General features: G+C 53.8%; 1 protein-coding gene and 1 long non-coding RNA gene across 12 annotated transcripts in view; one reads left to right on the forward strand and one right to left on the reverse strand.

Annotated features, from left to right (window-relative positions):
* RBPMS (RNA binding protein, mRNA processing factor) overlaps positions 1–20,380 on the forward strand; it is a 172,134-nt gene extending 151,754 nt beyond the window's left edge. For 4 of the 7 annotated variants that reach the window (XM_082715651.1, XM_082715650.1, XM_082715657.1 and 1 more), the window contains 4 exons: positions 7,009–7,124; positions 8,907–8,976; positions 14,285–14,388; positions 20,161–20,380. In XM_082715651.1, coding sequence (XP_082571777.1) covers positions 7,009–7,124; positions 8,907–8,976; positions 14,285–14,299 — 201 coding nt within the window. In that variant the 3' untranslated portion in view covers positions 14,300–14,388; positions 20,161–20,380. The remainder of the gene's footprint in view (positions 1–7,008; positions 7,125–8,906; positions 8,977–14,284; positions 14,389–20,160) is intronic. The other 3 variants (XM_082715656.1, XM_082715655.1, XM_082715652.1) reach the window with 2 other exon arrangements.
* On the reverse strand, positions 10,686–26,716 carry LOC309855420. 5 transcript variants are annotated; one of them, XR_014306793.1, is made up of 4 exons: positions 25,100–26,712; positions 23,868–23,963; positions 17,965–22,565; positions 10,686–15,191 (listed from the first exon to the last, which is right to left on the reverse strand). It is a non-coding gene; the product is annotated as an uncharacterized lncRNA (long non-coding RNA). The 5 variants fall into 5 exon arrangements; XR_014306791.1 differs by having other exon boundaries at positions 17,965–25,184; positions 25,565–26,716; XR_014306792.1 differs by having other exon boundaries at positions 17,965–23,963; positions 25,100–26,714.

A 26,716-nucleotide genomic window follows, 5' to 3' on the forward strand; every position in this document is an offset into this window, starting at 1 on the left:
CAGAAGAGTCTAAAATCGGAGCACAGACTTCCCAGGGCGGGACGTGCCCCTTGGGAGGTGCCTTGTGACACACTGGACAAATTATAAAGGTTAAACCCAAACTCAGTACAAAAATGGACCCTAGGAAGAGTGACCCAGGCACACAGGGAAGGAAGAGAGATCGCAGGGGGAGAGAAAGGCCAGGAGCAGTGTGTGGTCGCCCGCCCGCCCGCCCGCGCCAGGCGTTGACTCCGCAAGAGGCGACTGCGAACTGAACCTTTACACTGTTTTATAAAAACGAATTTCATGAAGCGTCTCCTCTGTCACTGACTGTGTCCTGTGGAGAATACTGAGATGAGACACAGGAGATCTGCTTTGGCACGGGGTGTCACTCAAGCACACAGCCCAGGGGAGAGCCAGGGAGCAGGCCAGGTGGGAGTGTGGCCTTGGGGGAGCCCCCAGAGGGTGGGACTCACAGGGTGAGGCCGCTTCAGGTTTCAGCAGTGCTGTAGGGTGGCTGGTCCTGCAGCGGGAGCCTGACCAAGGCCCGGCCCATGGGTGGGGTGTCGGCACCCCAGCGGCTGGCATCTCTCGAAGGGAAGGGAAGAATTGGGAGATTCAGGGCGTCGGCCTCCTGGCCTGCGGGACAGCACCAGCTCCTACCACCCAAGACCCGGTCCTCCAGGCCTGGCTTTCTCCAGCGGCTGCAGAGCTTGTGATTATCCTGCCGCCAGGGGCTTGTGATTATCTGGGAGAGCAGAGCTTTGAGGGGCTGCAGAGCTTGCCTTTGGGGGCTGATCAGCCCAAGGCTTGAAATTGTTTTTAGACCTCGATGAAACTGTGGATCCTCTGATAATGTGCCTTTCCCTTTAAAGCTCCCGCTCTGTGAAGGTCAGTCAGTGAAGGGGACCTGCCCCTGGGTGCTGTCTCTCCTGAATGTGCCAGCCTCGTCTAGCTCCTGGTTTTGTTCAGCTTTCTGGTCTAGGAGCCTCTGGCTTCCTCCCACACGAGGTCAGGCTGGGGCAGGCCGGCCAGGCACTGTGTTCCCAGCGCCGGCCTCCTCTGAGCTCTGGGCCTGTGTCTGCCACTTTGAAGGGAGCACAGAGCCCTCTGTCCTTTCGCAGACCACCTCGGGGCTGTTTCTGGTCCTGCCCCAGGAGGGCTGAGCCTGGCAGGAGCACAGGGTTGGACGTGCGGGCTGTGGAGCTACCTGGTCAGACACTAGCTCTGCCATGGCGAGCTGTGTGACCTCGACGGAACAAGTGCCTTCCTTAACCTCTCTGGGCTTCGGTAAAGTGGGCCTAAGAATCCCTCATGTAGAACAAGAGTGCCTGGGGGCACCCGGGTGGCTCAGTCAGTGAAGCATCTTCCTTCGGCTCCTATCAGGATCCCAGGGTCCTAGGATCGAGCCCCGCCTCGGGCTCCCTGCTTAGCGGGGAGCCTGCTTCTCCCTCTGACCCTCCCCTGTCTGGTGCTTTCTCTCTCACACTTTCTTTCCCAAGTAAGTAACTGAGATCTCTGAACAAGAGAGCCAGGCACATAGTAAGCACTTCATAAATGTTAGTTTTTTAAAGGAGCATGTGCATTTTCAACAAAAAGGAAACGCAGGACTAGCTCCCCACCAGGCTGTGATCATTCGAATGCTCCAGGCATCCAGCAGCGTCTTGACCACACTGAGGCAGCCACAGAGTCCTCATGGCTGTGGCCAGATGGAAGGCTAGAGGTTGGAAAGAATAAATGGACAGGTGAGAAAGGCGAGGCATCTGGGGACAGTCACCAGTGACGGCACCCACCCTCCATCCAGCAGCGAGGTCTCTGCAGCCTGTGCCAGCGCCGGGAGGACTCGTCCCCAGAGGAAGTCTCCCCCCCACAGCAGGCCCGGACACGCCTGTCAGGAGAAAAACCTCTCCCTGACAGGAAATAGATCAAGAGTGGGAAACAGCTGAATTCCCAGAGAGAGCGAGTGGTTCCTGTGTGTTGCTTCAGTCAAACCCGTCGTCCCTGAACTTTCCAGCTGCTGCCTTATCTTGCTTTCTGATCAGAGAAACTGGAGAAGAGAAAGACCCATGGGTCATCCGGCCCATTCCTCCCTGGACTCTGTGGCTCATTCTTCCCACAGTCCCTCCGTTAGAGTCCTGCCTGGCCTTGTTTCCAGGTGGCAGTGTCGCCTCGTGTGCCTTGGGAAGTTACTCTCCATAGTCCTCTGGCCAGACCCCAGAGGATCTCACCCTGGCCAAGCAGATGACCTCCTGTTTACCTTCTCTGTCCTCCTCATCCCCTCCTCTGCTGTTCGGTGTCTGGAGAACTCGGGAGCCCTTAGTGCGACCGTGAGAGCCGTAAACATTCGGCCCGTCCTCACGGGCCTCCTCAGAAGCTGTCTGAAATCCTTCCACCAGGATGCCTGGGGATGGCGCGTTCCACTGGCCAGAGCTGCTGCTGCCGCCGAGCCTCCGGCTTCACCACAGCGGGTAGCTTGCAGCGGCAGCTGTCCAGAAACCCGAGCGGCCCCTGGGGCTGTGGCCGCCCTGGCCGTGGTTGGGGAACCCAGCAAGACTCTCCTCAAATTCACCGTTGCCATGACCAAGAGAACAGGTCCAAGTGGGCCTCTTCCTGGCTGGGGCCGCAAGATTTCCTTCACTTGGGGCACCGTCTTTCAGGTCTCTGAAGCATGTTTCATTTTGTCCTTTGTAAGGCTAAACTTCCCAGGGCCTGTGGGAAGTTTAGCCCCCCAGCCTCATTCGCAGTGAGATCTCTTCCCCGCGTCCGTGAGCCCACCTCATCCTTGAGATTATCTGCAAAATGGTGGTCGGACTGTCCCACTAGGACAGTGCAGGGGGTCTGGTATGGAATCAGGACTCGTTTTAAAATCAAACAGGCCAGTTTTAATGACTGTTTCCACTCACTGTGCTACCTTCAGGAGTTTAAGCAGGTTTATTTTAACCCCCACTGAAGCTCAGATTCCTCCTCTCTAGGTAGGAAGAATGAGTATCTACTTGATGGGGTCCTGCTGAGGGAAGGAGTACAGTCCTTGGCCTGGAGTCATTATTAACCGAGCTCTCTTCTGTTTCCTTCTTTTTGTTAGAACTTGATCTCGCATGGCTCAGAGTTCCTGAGCCCTCCCTTTGTAGCACTAGAAGAAGTTAGGGTAGAGGGACTCGAGACCAGCACCCCACCAAGAGAACCCTGAGGGCCCAGGGCAAGAGTGGCAGCGTGTGGCCATGGTGTGTGCCGAGGCCAGGCTGTGGTTCGGCCAGCTGGCCATCCGCCCAGGGCTGGGCCTCCTTTCCTAGGAATGGGCAGCCAGATACCATCCGAAAGTACGTGAATTCTAAGTGCCCTGGCAACAAAACCAAGGCTGCAGCAGAGAAAGTTTAGAAAAACAAAATGGCGCCTTCATAAAAAGAAAGTGAACTTCTTGAAGAAAACCAATTCTGACAGGGGGAAAAAGGCAAATCGACTCCGAATGGGATCATGTTTTATTCAGGATTTGTGCTGCCGGTGGGGAAGGCCAGCGCTCGGTGACAGGATGGGAAAGTGGGCCACCCCAACTTCAAGCCTCGTGCACTCTGCCATGAAGTACTTCTCGCTTCACTGGCCTCGGCTCCTGGGGACCTCTAATGGCCCTTGATAGCAAACATAGTTAAAAATTAACAGACTGACGGAATTAAAGATGGATGACAAGCAGCCACCGTGGACCTGATCTGACACAGGATGTTACACGCCTGGGTGCCCTCGGCCCGAGTGGCGTCTTGAGTGAGCTTCTGGGGTGTCTGAGCACATTTCGCATGCCCGTTTGAAGGCAGGAATCTGGCTTGTGCTTAGGACGGACAGGGAAGGAGTCTAAAAGCCCAGGAGAGAGAATGATCCCTGAAGGCTTACGGTTCATTAAGCCCAGCCTTGGCTGGTCTTAGCAGGAGGTGTTCGCAGGGGTCTAGACCTTGTCCCTGCTTGGGCTCAGGCCCCAGCCGTGTCCCACCGTCCGGACAGGGAGATCCTGCGGGGGGCATGCGGCCGGGCTGGAGCACAACCTCCTCCAGCCAGGACTGACTCGCTCGCTCGCTTCCTAGCAGTTGGGGTAGGTCAGGAGGCCGACTTAACCTTTGGAGCTATTCACAAAGATCTTGACATTTTGCCTAGATGATGGCGACTTGTTGAATTGCCCTAGTCAAGGGTATTAGATGCCGGGCAAAGAGGAGAGAACGAGATTGCATTTTGTGCCCTCCGCATCTGCTGAGAGAGAGGATGGGCCAGCCGTTGGGGGAGGGGAGGGGGGTGGAGGTTCCTTTAGAGCGGTCCTCTGTGGGCCTGATTTCATTGAACAAATTCCTGAAAAGTGTTTGCCGGTTTTGGTGAACACTGTATTAGATAGGGCAGGGGTGCTATTTTAAAGAACCCTGTGATTAGTCCCATAGAGAAGATCATCTCCTGGGTTGCAGACTAATCAAGTCTCTGGGGTGAGTCTGGAGTTTCTTGGACCCCAGCGTGCTCCTGGCTTACCAGCCTCTCCTTGGCGTAGAGCCCTTTGGTAAGGTTTGCTGTAGGACCTGACATGCTTTCTTTGGTGCTGCTGCTCGGAGTGGATCCTTGGGCCTGGAGTGAGCGGGCCAGGCGTGGTTATGACTGCAGAACGTGGGAGGGGTGGCTGCTGCTGTTGCAGTGTGGGGAGAGCCCCAGCGGGGCAGTGGGCACTCCTCGGGCACCGTGTAGGACCCTGAATATCCGTGCCTAGAAAAGGAGAGCCCGGCTCTGGACAGCGGGTCTTGGGGAAATCTGTATTCAGGTACAGCACCTGCTGTACGAGCTTTCTTAAGAGCTAGAAACTTGGATGCCACATTGGCATGCTTTGGCCTCCCGGACCCATCAAAGATCACCCCCAGAAGGGGCCATCCTCTCCAGCAGTTCTCAGCAACTGCCGGCGAACGTAATGAAAAGATTCTGTGGGCAGATAAATTTGGGAAACCCAGGGTTAAACAAGTTGGACGTGTTTCTTCATGGTGGAACTTCTGGACTCTTCAGTGTGTATCTCGATTCCATGGAAAGGGCAGAGACTGCATTCTCTCTGGCTTGACCCCAGAGTATCTGTAGACAGCCTGCGTCCAGCTGCACTTTGGAAACCTCACCCAGGAGCAGTCTCTCTCAAACTTGGACTTGTGCATCATCTCCTGAAGGGCTTGTGACATGCAGGCGCTGGGGTTTCTCTCCCAGAGCTTTCTGCATTTCTGACAAGTTCCCAGGGGATGCTGGTGGGCCAGGGGCTGCGCTCTGAGAACCGCGGGTCGCTCCTTTCACTGAGGCAGGCACCTGGTAGGCACCTCTGCTGCTTCTAAGGCCGGTGTGGTGAGGCCAGGCAGTGGCTAGAAGGGAGGGGTGGGGAGTAGAGCGCAGGCCCGTAGCCTCCCTGCTTGCTCTGCGCTGCGCGGCTCACGGGCCCTGCGGAAGGGCTGAGGGCCCCACTCTAGAGACTGGTCAGGGTCTTCGTGCTGCGGCAGCATGATTGGGAATGTGAATTCTGTGTCTGCCTTAGTTTCCTCATCTGTAAGCGGAAGAGGACAGAAATGACTTTCACAGATACTTACTACTTTCCCTAGCATTCCATTTTATTTTTGCCTTGGGCTGTTTCTGTCTCTGGGGGTTCCCCTCTCCTGTCCGAGCTCTCTGACACGTGTCACCGGAGCTGGAACCATCCGTGCTGTGGCACTGGAGACCTCAGTGTCCCTTTGCGGGGCCACTGTGTTTCGAAGAGCATTCCCGAAGCGTGACGGTGGAACCCCGAACATCGTGGGCCCTGCACAGTGAACCGGAGCGGTCATGACTCCGCGTTACCGAGTTTGAGGGGAGGCAGGGCCCAGGGTCTTCTGGGCTGCTTATGGGCTCCCAGGCCCCGGTGCGCGCAGTGGTGTGCTTAGCCGCCTGGCAGCGTGAGCAGTAGTGCTGGTCACAGACATCGGGAGAGGTTCTGCTAGGGACCTGAGAAGCCCCCAGGGTGGTAGGCAGGGTTGTGAGTGTGCTGTTGGTGTGTGTAGCTGTGCGCCAGCTCCCGTGCATTTTTCTACCACGTGCATTTTCCTACAGACAGGATCCTGTCTTACACGGAAGCTGCATAGACCTACCCCTGCTGCATCGTGTCTGGAGAGGGAGTCAGGGAAGCCCAGGTTTCCCCAGTGTTGATGACGCAGGGAAGCAGCCCCTAGGCAGTGGGCAGGAATGGCCACTGGTGACCTGGAGTCAGAAACCACAGCAGAACAGGCAGCCCAAGTGGGGGTCCGTCCCCCCCACTTCTGGAGGACGGCAGTTAGCACAAAATAGATTGTTCACCTGGACCAGCTGCGGCTTCTCCAACTCTGAGTAGCGCCGGAGCTCTGCTGCTCTGCTCTGCTGCACAGGAATGCAGGGGAGCGGCTCAGCCTGGGCCCTGGGGGGAGGCACTGCCCTCTGCTGGCAAGTGGGTGCTATTGCACCCCCTCAGACCTGCAAGAGGCTGCGGGTTTGGAGGTCTGTGGAATGCGGTGAGAAGAGCCACCCTTTGGCAGGGGCAGTAGTGTTCGAGCCATGGAGCACAGAGGAGTGAATTTCGGGGCCTCTGTTGACTCCATCACCATATCCTCCCTGAAGAATCAGCCAGCGGACCATCCTCAGCTCGGTGAGCTGAGTTCAACTTCTCCCAGACCCCACAGCCCAGAGTCAGCCTGCTTGTTGCCCCGGAGCGCTCAGGTGTTCTAGACAGGGCTGACTCCAGGGCTGCGGGTGCCAGGACGGGCAGGGAGAAGAGGCCAGCGTGCAGCAGAGGTTGGCTGAGGCTGGGGTGGTGTGTAGGAGATGAAGGGCTTCCTTCTCGCAGTCACCGTCACCAGAAGTCATGCCATCCACTGCGCGCCCACCCCCCTGGTCAGTCCCCCCATTCCTGTGTCTCTGAAACACCAACATGTCTTGGCCTGCTGGGGCTCAGCGCCCCAGCCCCACACCAGTCACCACCACCACGCTCCCTCCGACCAGTGCACACAGACCTATCCCCTCCCGCTGTGTGTTTAGGTTCCCAGCCCCCCACCTGCCATGGGGCTGTGCCCCCACCCCCTCCTTTACCACCTGGAGTCTGCCCTTTGCTTAGTGAGCAAGTGGATTCAGATGCACAAAGCCATAAGCCATGGGTAGGTATGAAATTTTTGTCTTTCTCTCACCAACCTTCTCCTCCCTTGTGGCCCCTCCTCCCACACCCCTGTACTCCTCCCTCCCTTGTCCTTCCCATGCTCCCCTCCTTTATTTCTCTTCTTTACTCTGCATTTACTCCTGAATTCCCAAGATGACAGGTTTTTAGCCTTCATCCCCGTAATTGCTATTGAGTGTTGAAAACCACTCTGGCCCTGCCTTAGATGAACTTCAGTACCTGCTGCCGGCTCCCGAGGAATACAGCTTTGCCCTCTCACAATGTGGGGGACCCCTCAAGCTGGTGATCTGATTTCTAGGTGGTCCCCAGAGGATCTTCCATGAACAACCGGCCCAAGGGGTTCTCTGAGCTGGATTCCTGGTGTGGGGAGAAGCTCAAAAAGCATCTTTGGTCTTTTTAAGTCTTCGTTTCCCAAGTAGTTGAGATCCCATGTTGGGATCGAGTCCCCCAGTGTGGCCCCTCACCCTGTGTTGAGGGCCAGAGAGGAAGAAGGCCCATGGGCTAGAAGGAAATGCTGAGGACTCCTGTGTGTGGCCCAAGACCGATGGCCGGGATCCTGTGTGAGCTCCGTCTGGGGGCCCGCTCCTAGACAAGTCCCGAGAGCTAGTGGAGCCCGGGCCCTGGATCCTGACCCCACTGGGCTCTGTGCCTGTGGGGTGTCACTCAGAATACCCGGATCTCCATTGATTTCCCCACCTGTAAAAGGTTAGAAGAGGAGGGGGTGTCATCAGCCCCCCAGAGCACACCCCCCGCCCCCCAGTTCTGGGGTTGCCTTGCAGGTTTCAGGCCCCCTGCATGTCCACCTCTGCCAGACGCTACTGCATCTGTTATGCTCTGGAGATCTGAGTAAGGTGCCGTGTGAAAAGGGGGTTCTCCAGCAAAATCTGCTTTATTAAACCATCGAAGTAGATTTATCAGGATAAAATTCCTTCCAGCATTGCATTCTATTCTAGAATTTGGGCCAGACCCAGGTCAAAGATCCGTCTTTCTCCTGCCACACTGGGGAGGAAGCCCCTCTCCACAGAGCCATCCAACCCTCCTGAGCGTCTCCCCACGTTCGTGTAATCGCTCCCTGCCCCCCGCCCCAGCTGCCCGTGTGGCTCCCCGGCTTTATGGGGAGGCCTCCCTTCTCCGGGGCAAAGGAGCAGCAGCAGCGGTAAATGGCCATTCCTTGCTTCTGGCCAGAGGCTGCGGGGCAGAACTGACACTGCCATTTGTTAAGGCCAAAGTTTGCTTGCCCTTTGGTTTGTTTCTTCGCATTTTCCTCAGCGCAGGACCAGGAACGTTCTGCCAGGTGGACAAAGCATCACTCAGTTTGTTTGTTTTGTTGCCAGCCTTCCGCTTGGAAACCTCCTGGAAAAGCTGGGGCTGCAGGTCCTTCTCAGCAGAGTGAGCAGAGAGCTTGGGGTACCACATACCCCACAGGGCCGAGAAGCCAGAACCCCTTTTTTAAAAGAATCTCAAAGACGTCCTGGCCAGTGGCACGGATGGGTGGCGAGCTGTCGCTCCTCTGTGGGAGCAGACACGTGCGCCTGCACAGCCCGGGAGGCAGCCCGAGCCGCATCGGCAGCCCGGAGGGTGGGAGCCGCTGGGTCCGCTGTGCCCCCTGAGCACGGGCCCCGCGTGCCCTAGGCAGACGGGGAAGACCTCTCGGGCCGCTGCGCCGCTCGTCCTCGGCCCCTGGGGGCAAGTGGGCCCATCTGGGAACAGCGGGGGGGCGGCCGCGAGCCCTGGTTCACCGCCTTCTCCGCACGTGTCTTTGCAGATGCGCTGGCTCCCTCCGTCCGAGGCTACTTCTCAGGGCTGGAAGTCCCGTCAGTTCTGCTGAATACCATGTGAGTACGCGGGCCCGCCCGCCTGTGCACAGCGCCCGTCCGCCCGGGGGCCGCGGCTTCCGTGCGGGATGGCGGGGGGTCAGGACACGGGGTGACACGGCAGCACCGGCGCCGCCGAGCGGGGTCTGGAGACGTGACTTGGTGCGCGTGTTGAACTTGGGCTGAGTTGGCGCTGCCGGGAAGGCAGGCGGTGTGTCGGCGCGCGCAGGCTTCGAGGGTCTGGTCCGGGAAACCCTAATCTTGGCGCCCTTTTATTTGAGGCCTAACCTTGCTGTAGGGAACTACCGACTCAATTTTTTTTCTGTAAATAGGTAATTTGTCTGAAATTACAAACGCTGCGTTTAATTGGGTATCTTGACCGAATTTCTGTTAAAGCACTGTTACTCTGACACTGATATGGCGTGTCAGTTAGGGGCGTCCTCAAGAAAAGTCCCTGAGATGTCACACTTCAACAGTCTACGGTTTTTCGTGGTTTCTATCACTCCTTGACAACCCAGGAAGAAAAGTGACAGTAGGGAGGGACTGGACCTTCATCCATTTAGAAATGCTACAACTATGTACATACCTATACAGGGTGATCTTCTGAAGGACTTATGTGGGGAAAAAATGGCCTCCAGTCAGGGTCAGGTTCAACTTCAGTGGGGAACAATTTCTGACCATTCACAGGGGATGTACTGGGGAAGTAGGAGCTGCTAGGCCGGCTTCATACAGGTCAGTGCCCTCCTAGTGAGGAGGGAGAGCACTGAATAGGATTTTCAGAGTGTTTTGCAATTTGTTCTCCACAGGCAAGCAAGCTGCCCTGCTCACCTGAAGTCTTGCTTGGGGGGTCATGTCACCTTCATTTCAGTTTCCAGGGTAATGGCTGAGCATGGACTTCATTGGCTGAAGTCTTTACTGCCGTAAGAGGCAAGCACTTGTAGAGAGCTTGGTCGGAAGGCCGGCGTCCTTGTTCTGGAGGAAGGGCCTAACCACACAGGAGAATTGGTGGTGGGCATCAGAGTGGCCAGGCAGCACACCCACCCCATAACTGGTCGGGATTCTTGCTCTGCTGGTGAAGTGATGCATAAGCCAAGGAATCATATTTCTTTGCTTGCTCAACTCCAGTAAGTTAGAATTGTACCTATTCCTAAGTGGCCAGAGCAACGCTAGTCCTTGCGGATGATTGGAAGCAGAGTACATAAATGTTGCCAAGGTGAAAAAGAACACTTTTTTTTTTTTTTTGCTTGTTTGTTTTTCACCAAAAGATTCTTGGGACCCTTATTATAACATGAGCATCATAAATCTGTAGGATTAGGGAACTCAAGGATGCGACATTCCTCAAACTCGCTGGAGACAAGGGAGCCCTCTCTTTCACAGACGCTCAGGAGACTGCCGTTTCACACAGAGCACATTTTGGGAAGCCTGGCTCTAATCTCTTACCCAGAACCTAAACCAGTGACACCCACTTAACAGAGATCTTTGGACCAGTGGTCATTATGTTAGAGTTACCACTAATCTATTTATAATGAGGCGAAAAATTAGGACAGTGTAGTAATTTTGTTTATGCTGCTTATATTTGCCCCTTATTCTGAAATTATGTTGTACGTGTGTTCACGTACCCATTTTATGTGAAGGGGTATCTGTGAATGGTAAGACACCATATCTGTGAATGGCAACTGCATTTTAAATGTAGCTTCTTAGGAAAAAAGTCAGTCCATGGTAGATACTGAAGGTAGTTAAAATATTTTACTATTTTGTGAAATGTAAAAGTTTGCTGTTTAGGGGGTTTCTCTTCCTAGAAATACAACTGGTAAGTTTTGAGGTATATTCTAGGGTCCATTATGTCCAGGACTCTCCAAGTCCATGTACCATATCCATATGCCCATAATTAATTTTTAAAATGACCTGTCCCTGGCTCTCTGTTCTTTGTGCACAAAAGCCTTAGTCATTTCGTCGTGAGGGACCCTGCCCCCGTTACCCGGGACGAGGTGGGTGCAGAACTGCCATTTGGCTCCAGAAGGCACTGATGGGTCACGTGCTCCTCTGCCCCCCCAGGACTGTGCCTCATCTGTCCGTGCTGAGAGGCTGCTAGGTCTTCACCCAGAGGACCCAGGACTGGGTAACTGCCCCCAAAGGAGCTGATGGGTTGGGGGTAGACCTGGCATTCAGCCTAAGCAGGAAGTTGAGGCAGTTGATGAAACGGGAAGAGAGGTCAGCAGGACACAGCCTTGAGGCTCACGCAGCCGTAGAGTCCGTGGAAGACGAGCAGCCTGTGGAAAATGAAGAGTGCCCGCAGGCGCCGGGGAGGGCTGGAGCCTGGAAGGCCGGTGGCGAGCTGCTGGGGTCGGTGGTAGCAGGTGGTATAGGAGGGTTGAGTCAGCTGAGAAGATGCGTCCAAACCTGGCAATGGCAGTTGGCTGAGGATGGTTGTGGCTTGAGGAAAGACTTTGTTAAGCATTTATATAGGCCGAAGGGAAGGCATGATCATGAAGCAGCTGCATGGTTCCAGCCAGTCAGATCCTGCCCTTTGTTTCTCTCCGCTCACCCAAGTTGTTCCAGATCATCCTTCCCCACAGACCTATCCACCGGAGACCTAGAGGCAGCAGTAGCTACCAAAGAAGGCCTAGCGGTCTCCCCCTTCGCAAGTATGGCTTGCGAAGCTGCCAGACCCGTATGAAGGCAGAGTATCTCCTGTGGGCGCACGGTTCGTTCTGTACTAAACTTGGGCCACGGGCCAGACTCCTTCCTCGGGGTTGGAGGGAGCGGAGGAGGGGTGGCGAGCAGCGAGGAGGGGTAACTGCACTTACTGCCACCGCACCTGCTGTCAGGACCCAGTCTCCCTTCCTGCCGGAGGTGAAATCAGCTCAGTGTGGATCTGTTCCTCAGGCTCCTTCTAGTCTCTTGGATCAAGTTCTGAGCTAATAGTCCAGGCTACATAATCGTAGGGAAATGTAAATTAGAATTGAGAACAGTGGTTCTGATGAAATAATAATTAACATTTTACTGCAAAACTGGTCTTTCAGAAAGGCCAAATGTAGGATAGGTAAGGCCAGTGACATCACTGTTCCACATGGCCTTCGTGTTTGTTGCGGCGGGCGGGGGGGTCTTCTGTGGGAAGGTGGCACTGAATGGAAGAGCAGGAGTGACGTCAGACATGACAACTATACGCAGACCCAGACAGGCCGTCACTCCCAACATGTGGAGCTCGGGGGGTGGAGGGGGAGCACCCTCCAAATCCTCCACAGTCCGGGGCCTCTTGCCTCAGGGCCCTGCAGGGGTTTTTCATTAACACACTTTGTCCTCTTCCTGGGAAATCAGGGACTAGACTAGAAAAGTAAACAAGCTCTTCATCCTTCAAGTAAACATATTTTTTTTTTAAGATTTTTACTCATTTTTTTGACAGAGATGACAAGTAGGCAGAGAGACAGGCAGAGAGAGGAAGGGAAGCAGGCCCCCCACTGAGCAGAGAGCCCGACTCGGGACTCGATTCCAGGACCCTGAGATCACGACCCAAGCTGAAGGTAGAGGCTTAACCCATTGAGCCACCCAGGCACCCCTAAGTAAACATACATTATATGTCCGCTATGTGCTAGACAGGTGGAAAAATCTTCAGGAAGACCAGACCTGTATCCCTAAGGAATTCCAGTTCTAGTGGGTGGGAGTCATGGATACACGTGACAGAGAAGCGTGACTGCTCACCCTCAAGGAAGGGCGTGTGTGTGAGGAATGCTCCTCCCGAGGGGGCCCGGGTGTCGAGTTCGCTGTCATCTGTGGTGTAAGAGCAGCGGAGGAGTGGGTGTCATTTGGGTTTTAATTTTTCCTGCATCCTGCTTGATGGTGTTTAGTCTGGCTGTGAGCTCTGTCTGCGCATCACTGGAGTTTGGCTAACGGTCCAGCCACGGGGTAGACAATCCCAGATGACATGAAAATCACCGAAAACGATCCATTTCCCAGATGCGTTGAGAACAGGAAAGCATGAGCAAGTTTTTAGTAACTCTACGGAGGGAATGAGGACAGTCTTCCTTGTTGGGTATCCACATGTAGTTAAATCAAAAAAACTGAGTGAGTTAGGAGCTGGGGTGGCTGTGGGAGGGCGTTGAGAACTGAGAATCTCCTTGGCCTAGGACCAAGACGATGCACAGCAATTATAAGCACATGTAGTTACAGTGTCAACAAATGAGAGAAGGACACGGCGAGAGAGAAGACCAGACTGTAAAGCTGTGTATTCCTCGTGTTTTGATTTGGGAGGAACGGCCTCGTCTGTCTCTGGCTGTGAGCACGAGGGCCTTGGGGATAGCCATTGCCCGGGGAGCAGACCAGGGAGGCCTCCGTGGGGAACTCAGGGTTCGCAGCAGTACCCTGCATCCTCCTGTTCACGAAGCCCCATGTGCTTGAGTCGACCTCTTTCTCTGCAGGCAGGAGAGCGGCGTCACCTGGCCTGAACATGCAAGAGATTAGTGGAAGAGGGCCATTGGCATCCACGTGCTGGGAGGCAGGCATCCTTCCTTGGCTCCGGGAATTCTCGCAAAAACCAGCTGGCTCAGAGGCAGTCATGCCTACCAAAGAGTATTAAAAATTTATCATCTGCTGGGTCTCAGCACCTTCATATTTCAAAATTCTCAGGCCCTTGGGAACAGGTTGTAGTCACAGATGTTTCCATTCAGTACTTGTTTTCCAGAAGGTGCTTGGAGCAAAGTTTAGCTCATCGGTGCATGTGACAGCACAGGACCCTATGGGAGAATGGCTTTTCTGTCCTTGGGCTGCCCAGTAGTTGTTGCTGTGGTCTGAGGCAGCTCCTGGAGCTGGATAGGTTTGGGGCGCTTCCTTTCTTTGGGGGGAGCTTCAGGTCCTGCACTCTTCCTTGACAGGGCTTATGAACAGTCCTGGGGGTTCGGCCCTCGGATCTTCTGCGCGGCTGCCTTGTCTCGTTGGCCAGGCGGCCTGCTGTTGCAGTGTGGCTCTGATCCGTCCCCCATGACGGACGCACGTCTGAAGACCGCGTCTCCTCCAGCATACTTTGCTCCAGAGTCCCTTCCCCTCCAGCCTTGGTGCCAGGGAGCCCCCGAGAGCTGCCCCCCACGCTTTCCTTCTGACCGGGCCCGAAGCTGGTGGTCCCCGTGGGGAGCTGCCGTGCCACTGGTGTGATCATTCTCATCAGGCACTGGTCATTGGCTCCATCGTGGAGGCCTTGGTACCTTCGCCATTGACTGTCCGTTCTTTGCTTGCAGAATAGGTGACCTTCGGGACCCAGGGAACCCCAAGAGCCAACCAGCCCTGGGGCTAGAAATGACCACACACCATTAATGGGTGATTTCTTTCTCTATTCCAGGTTCCAGGTGTGTGATGGTGGCTGCAATCTGTCTTGTGGGTATTAATGCAACCTTCAGTGGTGGCTGCTGTTCTCAAGCTGTTCTACAAAACTGGAGCGTGCTGGTGAGTGGCAGTGGGAGGCTGAACAGGCCCTCTGGGGAGGCAGCATGTCCTGGGCGGGGCGCGGTGATGGAGACCAGTGTGCTTGGATCATCGCACCAGCGTCCTCTGGGAGGGACCCCAGGCAGGACCCCAGGGCCCAGCAGTCCAGGCGTTAACCCCCCACCCCAGGTGATTCTGCTGGGCGCCCTAGGTTGAGACGCACTGGTGTGGAGTACTGAAGTCGGTTTGCTTTTGATGACCTCGGCGAGCCACAGATGCTTAAGAAAGGGCATCCTGGGAGGGCACGGGGAGGGGATTCTGCAGACTCTGCCCACACGGTCTGTGCCCACACCGGCTGTGCCACAGCAGTGGGACAAGCTGTTCCACCAGTGGGAATTTACAGATAAATACACACTTGTGCCTTTTTTGGAAATGAACCGTTGTGGTGAGAATCTTTTAGATGTGGCATGTATATTCCCCCTGACTCCATCCAGTTGTACCGAATGTAGTATAACCCTCTCTCAGGGACGCAGAAATGTTTTCATGAACCTCTTCGGAAATGAGTAGTTGCCCTTGGGCGTAGCTGAATGAGACAGGGCACTCACTACCTCCTCCCTTCTGGGCTTTCCTGTTGGCTGACAATATCAGTGATTTGCGGTTCATCAGTTTCTAGGAGGAAGTGTAGTCTCCGGCAGTGGTGTCGCATTCCCACAGGTGACCGGGGGCTTCCAGTCTCTGCAAAACTTGGCCTAGAATAACAGGAGTGCTAAGGGCAGGCTCGAAGCAGTTATGTCTCAGCCCAAATAAGGTGGTGAATTTCATCCCTACAAGGGGCCAATGAAGAAAAGATGAGTCAGAAAGAGGCAAGATTCCTGCTAAGGACAGAGAACCAGGCAGATCTAGCGAAGGAGGTCATTACCACATTTTTGGGACTTAGGTATTTCTTGCTCAGAGTAGAGCCAGAGGCAGGCACGCCGTGTGCGCCGTGTTTCACAGCCCAGCTCCTCGGCCTGGACAGGAGGCCAGCAGCCTGCACTTGGGGTCTTTCTGCCCACTGATGTGTTTGTCACATTGACCAAACTTAGCAACAGGGAAGGTTTTTCCACATCACGTGGGGCAGCTAATGTTTATCCCACAAGTGCCATAGCCTAATCTATTAGGTTGTCTTTTTGTCATGGTTCTTTATAGCAATGCCCACCCTATGCTTACCAATGTTATTACCTGCTAAAACCTTTTTGTCTTTTAAAGGTTTTATTTATTTTATTAGAGAGAAAGCAAGCATGAATGTGAGTTGGGGGAGGGGCAGAGGGAGAGAGAGTCTCAAGCAGACTCCACACTGAGCGCGGAGCCTGAGGCAGAGCTCGATCTCATGACCCTGAGATCATGACCTGAGCTGAAATCAAGAGTCTGAGGCTTACCCGACTGAGCCACTCAAGGTGCCCTACATAAGACCCTTTTAAAGGATGAGATCTTGTTTTTTTCTTCTCCTTCTCTGGCACTTTTAAAGACCAATTTAAACCTACCCATGTAATTTTTTGGAAGTAGGTTAGAATAATGATTTTTTTTTTTTTAATGTAATAAATGAACCCAAACATCAGTAATTCCAGGCAATGCAGGTGAGCCCAGTAGGCAGAGCACGGGGTGACCTCATTTAGACAACATAAGGGCCTGGTGACCTGGAGCGGGAAAGGGCCACGTGGGAGTAGCCCTGGGACTCGGGGCGGCTGAGACTTTGTAGGCGGCCAGCCAGCACGACCAGATGAGCTGGAGGGCGCCTCGCCACTACCTGTGTTCGGCATGGGGCTCTCCGGTTCTGGGGCCACTCGTGGGTTACAAGAACAAGTCTGGAGGTGGCCCACTGCCGGCCAGCACTGCTCCGACCTGGACCACCAGGGGGCCGAGCCCTCTCTGGCCAGGTGTGGGAGCGGGAACCCACGCGGGGAGGTGGGCAGCTGTTCCGACTTTCTGGCGCCCGCGTGCAGGTGAGGATGTATGTTTAGGATGCGGGGGAGGAGTTTCCAACTACAGAAGACTGGTCTCCTGAGACTAGCCTGTGAACCTTTTAAAATGTTAGTGAGGCTTTTTATTACAAATCAATACCGGTATTCGGTTTTTACAGCTATAAAATGAAAACTGGTCCATGTTTATTGGGAGTTGGGTAGAGGGAACTGTTCCTTATCCGACTTTGGATAAAAATGAATACATTTAGAGAAACTCTTGGGAAAGAAATGGTTAGTAAATAGGCCAACTGTATGTAGTAGGAGGAGGGAAACAGAATTTCTCCTGCTGGGAGAAGGAGCCCAAAGTTGAGTCGGGGGAGAGCAGGCCCGGCCGGGTCTGGCGGCGTGCCCGTGGCAGCCAGCAGCAGCAGCTGTGCCCAGTCCTGAGGGCCACAGGCTGATCTTTTTGCTCAAGGACAAGGGACATGAAATGTTTCAGAACTATAGAACATTCTTTCAGACAGCAGACATTCTCCACGGTCTTACACGGGACAGTAGCGACCTGCCTCTGACAAGCTTTGTTTCCTCTACTTGCCTCTGTCTGTCCGTTGACTGCCATTCAGGCAAGGCTGTGAGGAGAAGCTGCTCTGCAAACAGAGCCTGACCCTCTCCCACCCCGCCCCCATCCCTCCACGGTGCTCCGTGTTCCCGGATGTCTCTGTATTCTGTTTAAAATGTCCTTGTTAATACATTCCAAAGTTTGAACTACGTTCTTAGCTAAACCCCTTCCTTGTTTACAGGGACTGAAATAGCCACATTCTGACCTTCTGTTCAGTCTGGGAACATCTATGGCAATGTGGACGCATTCTTTTCCCATGTGAGAATTACATATCCACAGCACAGTTATGGAAAAGCTCGGGAAACTATCAGCTCTCTCTTCCCCCTTCTCTCTTCCGTGGTTTTCCCTTCAAAGCCTTCCTCCTCAGCCAGAATGCGCCAGCCCCGCGCACCTCGCTTCCTGCTCGAGTGTCCAGGAAGAAGGGGACAGAGTCCTGGGCTAAAACCCTGGGGCAGCTGGACGGACCCTCCCTTTCCCCCCGTCACGTGCCTCTTGGGGAGGCCCCGGTCAGGGCCAGAGGGGCTCTGGGAGGGTGCTGAGGGGCCCCCGGGCACAGGCTCCTGGCGCTCAGCCAGGGGCATTATCCGGACTCCGGAACCAGGTCCCCGTGCCACGCGTCATTAACTGTCTGTTGCTCCCATTTCCTTTACTGCCCTACAGTCGGGGGCTGTCTGACGTTTTGCTACATGCAAGTGCCTGTGTCTGGGGTGAGGCAGGAGGACGTAGTCTTAGGGAGGAAAATAGTCTCAGCTGATCCTTGAGGAAGCCAAACAAGTGGCCTGGACAGTGAGGACGCCCAGTGGGAGCTCAGAAGAGAGCCCTGCAGGGGAGCGCGCACACGGGGTTCTGAGAGCGCGGAGGAAGAGCTGTACCACGTGTCCTTGTCCTAAATGGATTAGGACCAGGCTTTCGAGGGCCTTGAGGGATGTGTTAGGGATTTGGGTCTCAGGGAGGCAGGAGGAAGTAGGAGGAGGTGTTTTCAGAGTATGTCAGCTGGCTGCCCACAGCAAAACGAAGAGTCAAGTCAGAAACACGCACCAGGAGAGGCGAGCCCGAGATGGTGACGGTGGGAAGGGAAGTCCCAGTCCTCTGAGAGAGCGGGGCTGTGTCCCTGTCACCAGGGGCTGGTGGAAGGACAGAGACCAAGGCGGAGGGTCAGGAGAGGGAGTCATGTGGAGAAGGTGAAGTCGGGAGTCTGGTTTAGACATGGTGCCTTCGAGGTCATGGCAGAAAGGCCAGGAGTAGCAACGTGTTCTTGCCCAAAGGCTGTAGTTAGCTCTTCAGAGAAAGCTGACCAGCCAGGCCCCTGGCGAGGGCTGGAAAAGACCACAGGGCCTTGGTCCCTCCTGAGCACGTGGGCAGGTGCCAGCACAGGTGGCCAGTGTTCCTTTGCCTCTTCATTCCGTCCCTTCTCTGTCTCTGAAGGCAGAGTGGCAGCTTTGCTTTCAGGCTTTGGTGTTGGGGCCGTGTCCCCACATGGAGGTTTGGCTGCTTTCCCAAGATGGCGCTCTCTAAGCCCAGCTTCTCTGACAGAGGCCTTTGGCAGCGTGCAGGCCCCTGAAGGTTCCCAGAGTCCGAGGGCTGCCGAGCGTCGTCCCCAGTGAATTGTTCCAAAGTAGGAACAGCTGTAGGGGGACCGCTGTTCCTCAGAAACCGTTTCCTGGAACCAACACAGAGCTTGAGCTGCTGGCTTGTGGTCAAGTTTGGGATGACGTGGGACTTGTTCCAAGCCTGACAAGCCATGAGAGTGGGGGAAAATGTCTTGTACTCACTTTGTCTAAGCAGGGTTTCTGCTCTGTGCATCCAGAGCTGGGGGTGCAAGGGGGTGCTGCTCTTCCCACTCCGGAGTGGAGGCTCCTTTGGCAGTTTGAGGGCTCATCAGGTCCTGGGCCCAGTGGGAAGGTCGGCTGCTCCGGGCCACACACACCCGGTGTCCACGCTGGTTACAAGTCAGGGTGTGGCCAAAGATGAAAAGAGTGGGCCCTTCTGGCCTTGCTCACAGTGTGTCACAGATCCTGTGACATGTACCCAAGGTGGGTGCGCGTCATCCTGGCCCACTCCGGTTTCTCCTCCCGCTTGCGAGCACCTGCTGAGTGACTGGTGATGCCCTTCCTGTGTTGGGCACCAGGGGAGGCAAAGCAGTCGGAAAGTGAGATTTCTAGAAGGCGTTTCTTTCCCCGGGCATTCCTGGCATGTCCAAGCTCTGCTGAGAGTGCGAGGCGGGAGAGGGGGGTCCCTGAGGTGGTGTGTGCAGGCCTCCCAGAACTTGACCTGGGAGCATCTCCAGCGCCGGGCCTCTCGGTGAGTTAAACTGATGGACTAGCACGGTGGCCACAAGCTTGGGATGGGTGCATGTTACCCGAACGTGACAGGTGAGGCTCTGAATGACCTGCTCACTGCCCTTGAAAGTGGCACCCTGGTCTCTCCCCAGGGAGATTGTTCCATGAGCCGCAGCTATGTGGTTATGATGTTGCATCTTCTGACTCGTGGCCCCTCATATCTGCCGTCACCCGCACACAGGTTATGCCACGATCTCCCGGGTCACAGTGCGGGTGTCCCAGTGCTACAGACCTGGCTCAGATTTCCTAAAATCGTCCAGTTCAGGCTGTTGGCATGTTCACGGGAGGTTTCTCGCTTCAGGATTTCCTGCTGAATGCGCATCTTCCCAAAGAAGCCTGATTTAGGATGGTCAGATGGGCTCTTGGTTACAGTGCTCTTTTCTTGACAGCTTTCTCCGCCACACAAATAAGCCTTTCCCTGTGGACAGTTGTAGTTTCTATGGAGTTACTTCTGCCTAGACCTTTGTAAGACCTTTTCTACCTCCAAATTTGAGTCCGACGTGTTGGGAAGATGGGAAGAAAATGGGGACAGAGTCATAGCAGAGGTTTCACAGTGCAGCCTTTGCAACAATGAAGAAAACCGTGGGGCCACACTGGGACTCTGCAAGTGGCAAAGTCTCGGGATGATTCGAAGCCACTTTTTTTTTTTTTTCCTGGGCCACAAAGCAAAACACACATGAACACTTCCTAGCAAGTGTGGGGGAAGGAGGTCTTGAAAAGTTTCTGGTAAGAGGGAAGTCTGTCCTGCCCATGTGTCTGGGTCTACGGTGAGAACATGGCTGCTCTGGTGAGCGGTCGTGCTCTGTGTGCCTACACACCCGTGAGTGTTGGGATGCCCCCAGGGGTTTCCCGGGGGAAGGCAGACTCACCCTCACATTTGTTCTTTCTGTTTCAGGCTTGAAAACATCTTGCCCAGTTTTGGTCCCTTCAAGACTTTGCCACAGCCTCTATCACACATCTGTTTTTCTCGAAGAAACAAATATAATAAAAATGTTTTACTCTTTTACACTGTATAATTTTAAAAAATAGTGTGTTATTTGTGAACGCATGGTCTGACATTTCTGTACAGTTTGGAGATATTTTCAAACGAAACATAAAAGATATCAACAATAAAACCAAGAGAGTGAGTATTTTTATACCTAACATTTTAAGTATGAGAGGATGGATGATCTTACACTGGGTTGGATCAGTTTTTGTGCTTGACTTTTGAATGCTTGTAATTAAAAATATCTATTTTTTTCCTCCAAGCTGCATGGTTGAGGCATGTTCTTAAATACTACAGAATTTCCAGAATTGTATGTGAATGTATAGGCGTCCACCTGCCTGGCCGGAGGTAAGGGTAAGGTAGGGACAGAACGGCGAGCTAGAGCCCTACTAGGTGCATGCTTCCTCCCCTCCCTCCCACCCCCTGGTTCTAGTGGGGAGCTCCTGCAGGAGACTCTGAAGCCCCCATACAGGCGCACGCTGTCGGAAAGCATTGGCCGCTCCCAGGGCGGGGGGTAGCCCGTACAGACTGTGCCCTGGGGTGGGTTCTGCCCTTCACTTGGGCTTCTCCAGCTCACCCAGAGTGTGAGACCCACTGGGGCACACCTCCCCCAGAGGGGCAGCAAGGAAAGGGAGGCCGGCCCACCTCACAAGGGAGCTGGCTGCTATAGGCAGCTAGCTCCTGTCTCCCACGTGATTTTGCAAAACGCAGGGTGAACTGAGCAGACTTCCTGCGCTGGGTCAGCACCATGCCAGACGCAGGCGGTGTGCTCTCCCCGGGCACTCCCCAGCCCACCAGCCCCAGGAGGGGAGGGCGCAGCTCAGCTTACTTCAAAACCCAAGTGTGGTGGCTGAAGCAGACCCCGCTCCAGAGTCCCACGGCTCAATCTCTCCTTCTTGTGGTAGAAGAGCCATGTGTAAAAATAAATTGACCTAAGAATTTTCACTGGCTGATACAGCTCAGCGGGATACTGGCTTATTCAACTCTTATTTAACCATGGTGCTGAAGACTTCAGTGTTCTGGGGTGGGGAGTTACTATTTTCCATTAGAAGTAAGACATTAAGAAGCTTTTTAAAGGTCATTACCAAAAAAAGGGAACAAGAAGAGCCAGGGTTGAGGGAGGTGCACAGCCAGCAGCATGGGGAGGGGAGGTAGGGGGTTTGCCCTGTTCAGACCCTGCTAGATGACTCCCTACCCTGACTTTCGTTTCTAAGAAAAATCATGGCTGCCACACAGCCTACTATACTTTTATAAAGTGTGTAAAGGTAATTTCTATGGTCATTTTAAAAAATAAAATGCTCTTCCCAGCTGTCACACCATTGCTTGGCACATTCCTTTCTGCAAGATCAAGCAAGAGCAACCTCCAGCACCCCCCGCAGCCCAGCAGGTTCCTTTGCGTTCTGAGCAATAGATACAGCTGAGTACTGAGGGACTAAGGAATAGGATACGGACAGGCTAGCCAGGGCGCAGCCGCTACAAATGCTCAGCTGGGGGCACCGGTGACACATAGGCCTCTGGCCCTGACTGACCTGGCAGGAGGAGCTCAAGGTAGGTTCACACCCTTCCTGATGCCTTTTACTGTGCCCAACTGACTCCACCCCCACGGCAGCCTATGGAGCGGGAGCTCGGGTCTATCTGTGTCCATGAAGGGTCATTTGTGGTTTTCGGCCAACTTCACAGGTAAGCCAGGTGCCAACAGCTAGGAGGACAGTGCTAAGCAATACACCCACTGACCCATCCCTTGTGCCCCAAAAGGGAAGCTTTGGAAATAACCCACAGTGCTCCATTCAGAGTAAAAGCAACTACCAATAGTGACTATTACCTCGTAGTCTTGGCGGGCACGGCCGTTTCTGTCCCTTTTTGCAGAGGGACCATCCACCAGAAACAGGTCCCAGTTGTGCCTGCCTGGGAGCGTGGGTATGACCAGAGAAGGCTGGTCTGCAGCTTGCCTCAGCCCATCTGTGACCTCCCACCACCTGGGCACCAGACAGGCTGGGCCGCTTGCCCCAAGGGGATGCCCCCCCCTCTCCAGACTGCCGCGGGCCATCATTCTGGCGATCAGCTCTACCCCTCCACGTCCAAACGCTTCCTCACAAAGGGCCTTGGGCTCGGTGAACCAGTGCCCCCGTCAGCACTATGCTGATGGCCATAGGTGACATTCAAGTGACCAGACTGGATGGTACTTACCAGTCTAGTGTGAGTGCCAGACAGGTTCCCACGGACTGGTGAAACACCCACTTCATGGCAGGAGGAGAAACAATCTTTTCTGTCAGTCTGTTGAGTAGGAATACGGTATATCTTTTGGAATTGGGAACCTGGGATAAGACAAAGGCAGGTGTGTCTGTTCCCTCTGCTTCCAGGCATAATGTTCCAGTGTGCAGAGCCTGGAATATGGCTACTAAGCCATCTGGTTACCAAGTGACCCTTTTGTTCTCTTGTTCACTTGTACCCCTTGTGAGCACAAGACTGGCTATCAAGCTATAAAACTGACACCTGAAGGCACCTGGGTGGCTCAGTGGGTTAAGCCGTGGCCTTTGGCTCAGGTCATGATCTCAGGGTCCTGGGATCGAGTCCCGCGTCGGGCTCTCTGCTCAGCGGGAAGCCTGTTTCTCTCTCTCTTTCTCTGCCTGCCTCTCTGTCTACTTGTGATCTCTCTGTGTCAAATAAATAAAATATTAAAATATTAATATTAAAATATTAAAAAAAAAATGACACCTGAAACTAAACACTCTGTCTTCTGCCTCTGGGACAAAACTGCAAATTAATTTGGAAAAGAATCTTAAAACTGGCAAAATGGAAGTTACACTTCCAGATGATCATCCAGATTCACTGGACCCAGGGCTTGCATAGACATTGAACCAACTGCTAATCAATGCCCTCCTCTGTGAGGTTCACCTAAAGCCCAGGACTCCATGGCATCTTGTGTCCTGACTTGGGTGGCGTAAGGAATGCTCTTGTGACTGGAGAAGGAGTGGCTGATTTCCCTGAATTCTCTTTCTCTACAGAGGTTCTGGGGCACTGGGAATCCACTAGCAACTCCTGAGGGCTCTGGGCAGGGCACACCTAAGTGTGAAGAGTGTGTTCAGATTACCCCATGTTCCACACCACTGGGGTCTTTTCCTTGTATACTTGTTTTGTGGGGTGCCCGGATGTCGAGGAAAAAGAGCATTCCTGCCCAGTTTAAAAGCAGCTGCATGTGGTTGCACTTGGCCTTCAACTCCAGATCCCGTGCCCTCTTGATACCACACATGTCCAACATCCTTAGGAGGCACAAGAACATCTGTTACTGGCGAGGTGTTCTCTGAAACTGTCCTTAGGACACCTATGCTAAAACACACTGACAATCTTGGGGTGGCGATTTTAAGCCCCAAGTAGGGCAGACAGATCACTTTTAAAAATGTCCACTCACGGGCGCCTGGGTGGCTCAGTGAGTTGAGCCGCTGCCTTCGGCTCAGGTCATGATCTCAGGGTCCTGGGATGGAAGCCCACATTGGGCTCTCTGCTCAGCAGGGAGCCTGCTTCCCTTCCTCTCTCTCTGCCTGCCTCTCTGCCTACTTGTGATCTCTCTGTGTCAAATAAATAAAATCTTTAAAGAAAAAAAAAAAAAGTCCACTCACTTGACATGACACTCCCGGGACAGCACAGGGACACAAGATCCAAGGTTCAGTTAGTGTAGACGCGGGTCCTAGAATCCTCTGCCTCTCCTGGAACACCTCCCGGGACAAGCGAGGACACACTCGCAAAACACATACCAGGAAAGAAGATCTCATCCTCCCTACGTGAAGCCCCGGGACGGCAATAAATGGATGATGGGCCATCACTGTCCACACGACACCACCCCAGCCTTGTCACACAGTGTGTGTGGCCTTGGCTTGTTAAGAACCTCCCAAAAAAGTCTCAGGAAACCCCAAATCCTCTGGTAAGTGAAACCTACAGGGAAGCTAGCAGCTACAGGGAAGAGTCTCCTCTGTGCCAGAGAATTGCCATTGACTGGTAGTAACTGGGAAATTTATGAATCCAAATGCCAAAATCCCACTTTTGGAACAGGTTTTGTCTGCTTGTGACCTCCAAGAGCGCCCCAAACCCCGGACTGTGTGTTCGCAGACCAGAAGCAGTGGGTATCCCCGCCTGGCCTTCTCGCAAGGACTCTGCTCCCTGGCTGCAGGGCTCCCCTCTGTCCCCAGGTCCCACCACCTTCTTGCCACACTGCTAGGGAGTGACAGCAGCAGCTGGATGTTCCTTTTTACATTTTTGTCCAGGCACAACTCCATTTCTCTTAACTCTCCCCTAAAAGTTTCCAATGATTGTCCTCAATTACACATCAAAATGCACAGCAGACTGTCTTCACCTCTTAAGTCGGCCACCCACGTCCACTCCCACTCACTTCTAGATGGCCAAGTCTGGCAGACATGAGCAGAGGCAAGAATGGGACTTCAACTCGAACTTGAATTTCAGGTGAGTGTTTTCAGACACCCGGAAGAACTGGGTGTCCTTCCTTTTATTGTGACACAACTGGAATCCTCTCACAATTTCCCACCAAAACTATAATTCTCCTCACATGTCACCAGGTGGCACAATCCTCAGGCCAAAGAAGGGGTAGATGGGAAAAATTCCTCTTCCACATAGCAGCCAGAGGGGATCAAGGCACAACACAAAAAATGCAAGTGAATGAGGAAAAGCTACAGAATCTGCAAGTGTGACAACTGAGCAAAATACTGCATTTACTACATCTCAATTTATTCCTTTGTGAAAGTTTGGACAAAAGATAACAAGCCAGTATACAATACTGGCGAACACAGGGTTAGCTAGAAACTACTACTAACACACACCTGGCAGCAAAGTAGCTGACCTTCAACTCTGTGCTGGCGGCCTTCATGGATGTCTCCTTGCATACAAGATGAAGTGTTTGAGAGGTCCAAAATGCATTTCCACACCTAACCAATAAAACAGAATGGTGACAGGTGATATCACCAAGATGGTGACACAGGTCATTCCTGACTTTGTTCCCCGTCACAAAAACAAGTATACAAGGAAAAGACCACTGAGAGAATTCTGGAACACAAAGGGGAGGCTGAAGCACCCTTCTGCACCACCCCTCCCCTTGGCCTTGGTTCCTCCAGTGGGAAAAACAGCCAGGGTGGCCAGCAAGCTTCCCAACATTGTGGGTCATGTCTTAGGAGCCCCAGCTTGGGTCTGGCCACACCAGGATTTCAGGGGATCTGCAGAGCTTGACCACTGGCAATCTGACCATGAGAGAAGAGGAAGAAGGGGTTGCAACAACCAGCTCTCAGATCTTGGCAGCCCAAGTTCCTACCTGCAGTGCCCAAGCAGTGGTCCCAACCTGTGGCTTATTCATCTGCAGAAGTCAGTCAGTGACGTGGTTTGATGAGGGGACTCGGTAGGAAGCAGGGCTGCCTGACCTAGGTCCTCAAATGAAGCAACTTTCCAGCCCTGGAGGGAGTAGAGTCATAAGCCTGCCCACAGCTGAGTGGAGCTCTTGACCCTGCTCAACCAGAAAGCCTGGAAAGCTGCACAGCCCACAACACGAGCAGGGAGTCCGGCAGGCAGGTCTGAAGAACAAAGCTGGGGGCCGCATCCAGCCAGGGGGTTTGGGATGTGGGTTGGCTTGAGTCAAGACAACAATCTTACTGACCTTGAAGCTGGTTCTGCTGAGCCTGGGCAGGGACTTGAATCCATAGGGCCACCCACGGCTGAAGACAGCTTGCAGCCCACGCACAAGGGAACTGCACCAGTGCCCACAGGGAGCCGCCAGCACCACCAACAGCCCCTGCTCTCCGTAGCACTGGAACTGAACAGTGTGCACTCCCCATCCACAGGGTAAATCATGGGCCCTGACTAGCCAGGGAATTCAGGGTATAGTCACACTTGATTTGGGTACCAAACACTGAGCCATGCAGGCCCAGGGCCTGTCCTACTACCTGACTGCCGCAGAGAGCCCAATTTGTAGCCCAGCCTACTGAGTAACCCCGTCCTGACCATCTAGAAAGCCTGACCGGAGAAGCTAGGGAACCCCAGAGTCTATCCTCTAGACTCACTCTGGCAGGGAGCCAAGCAAGCAGTCCTAGTCAACTGTTCTCAGCCAGTACAACCCCCAGCCCCAAAGCTCAGAGCCTGGGCAATGGCTTCATCAAAGAAGAGAGCTGACAGCAAGCCCTACCTGCTCAATGATGTCACTAGCAGACAATCCAGAAGCCCAAACTAAACTGACTGGTGAGGAACTGTCTCGGCTAAAATAAACATGTACAGTCCAAAAGAAGTGGAGATCTACAAACTGTCCAAGAATTCAAAATTATCCTCTTAACGTTTAGTGAATTATACAATGTGAGAAAAATAAATGAACAAAACGACAAGTTCAACAAGGAAATAGAAACCATTAAAAAAAAATCCCAGGGGCGCCTGGGTGGCTCAGTGGGTTAAAGCCTCTGCCTTCAGCTCAGGTCATCGT

The sequence above is a fragment of the Mustela nivalis genome, assembly GCF_964662115.1.
Source record: "Mustela nivalis genome assembly, chromosome: 20".
Classification (NCBI taxonomy): Eukaryota; Metazoa; Chordata; class Mammalia; order Carnivora; family Mustelidae; genus Mustela; species Mustela nivalis.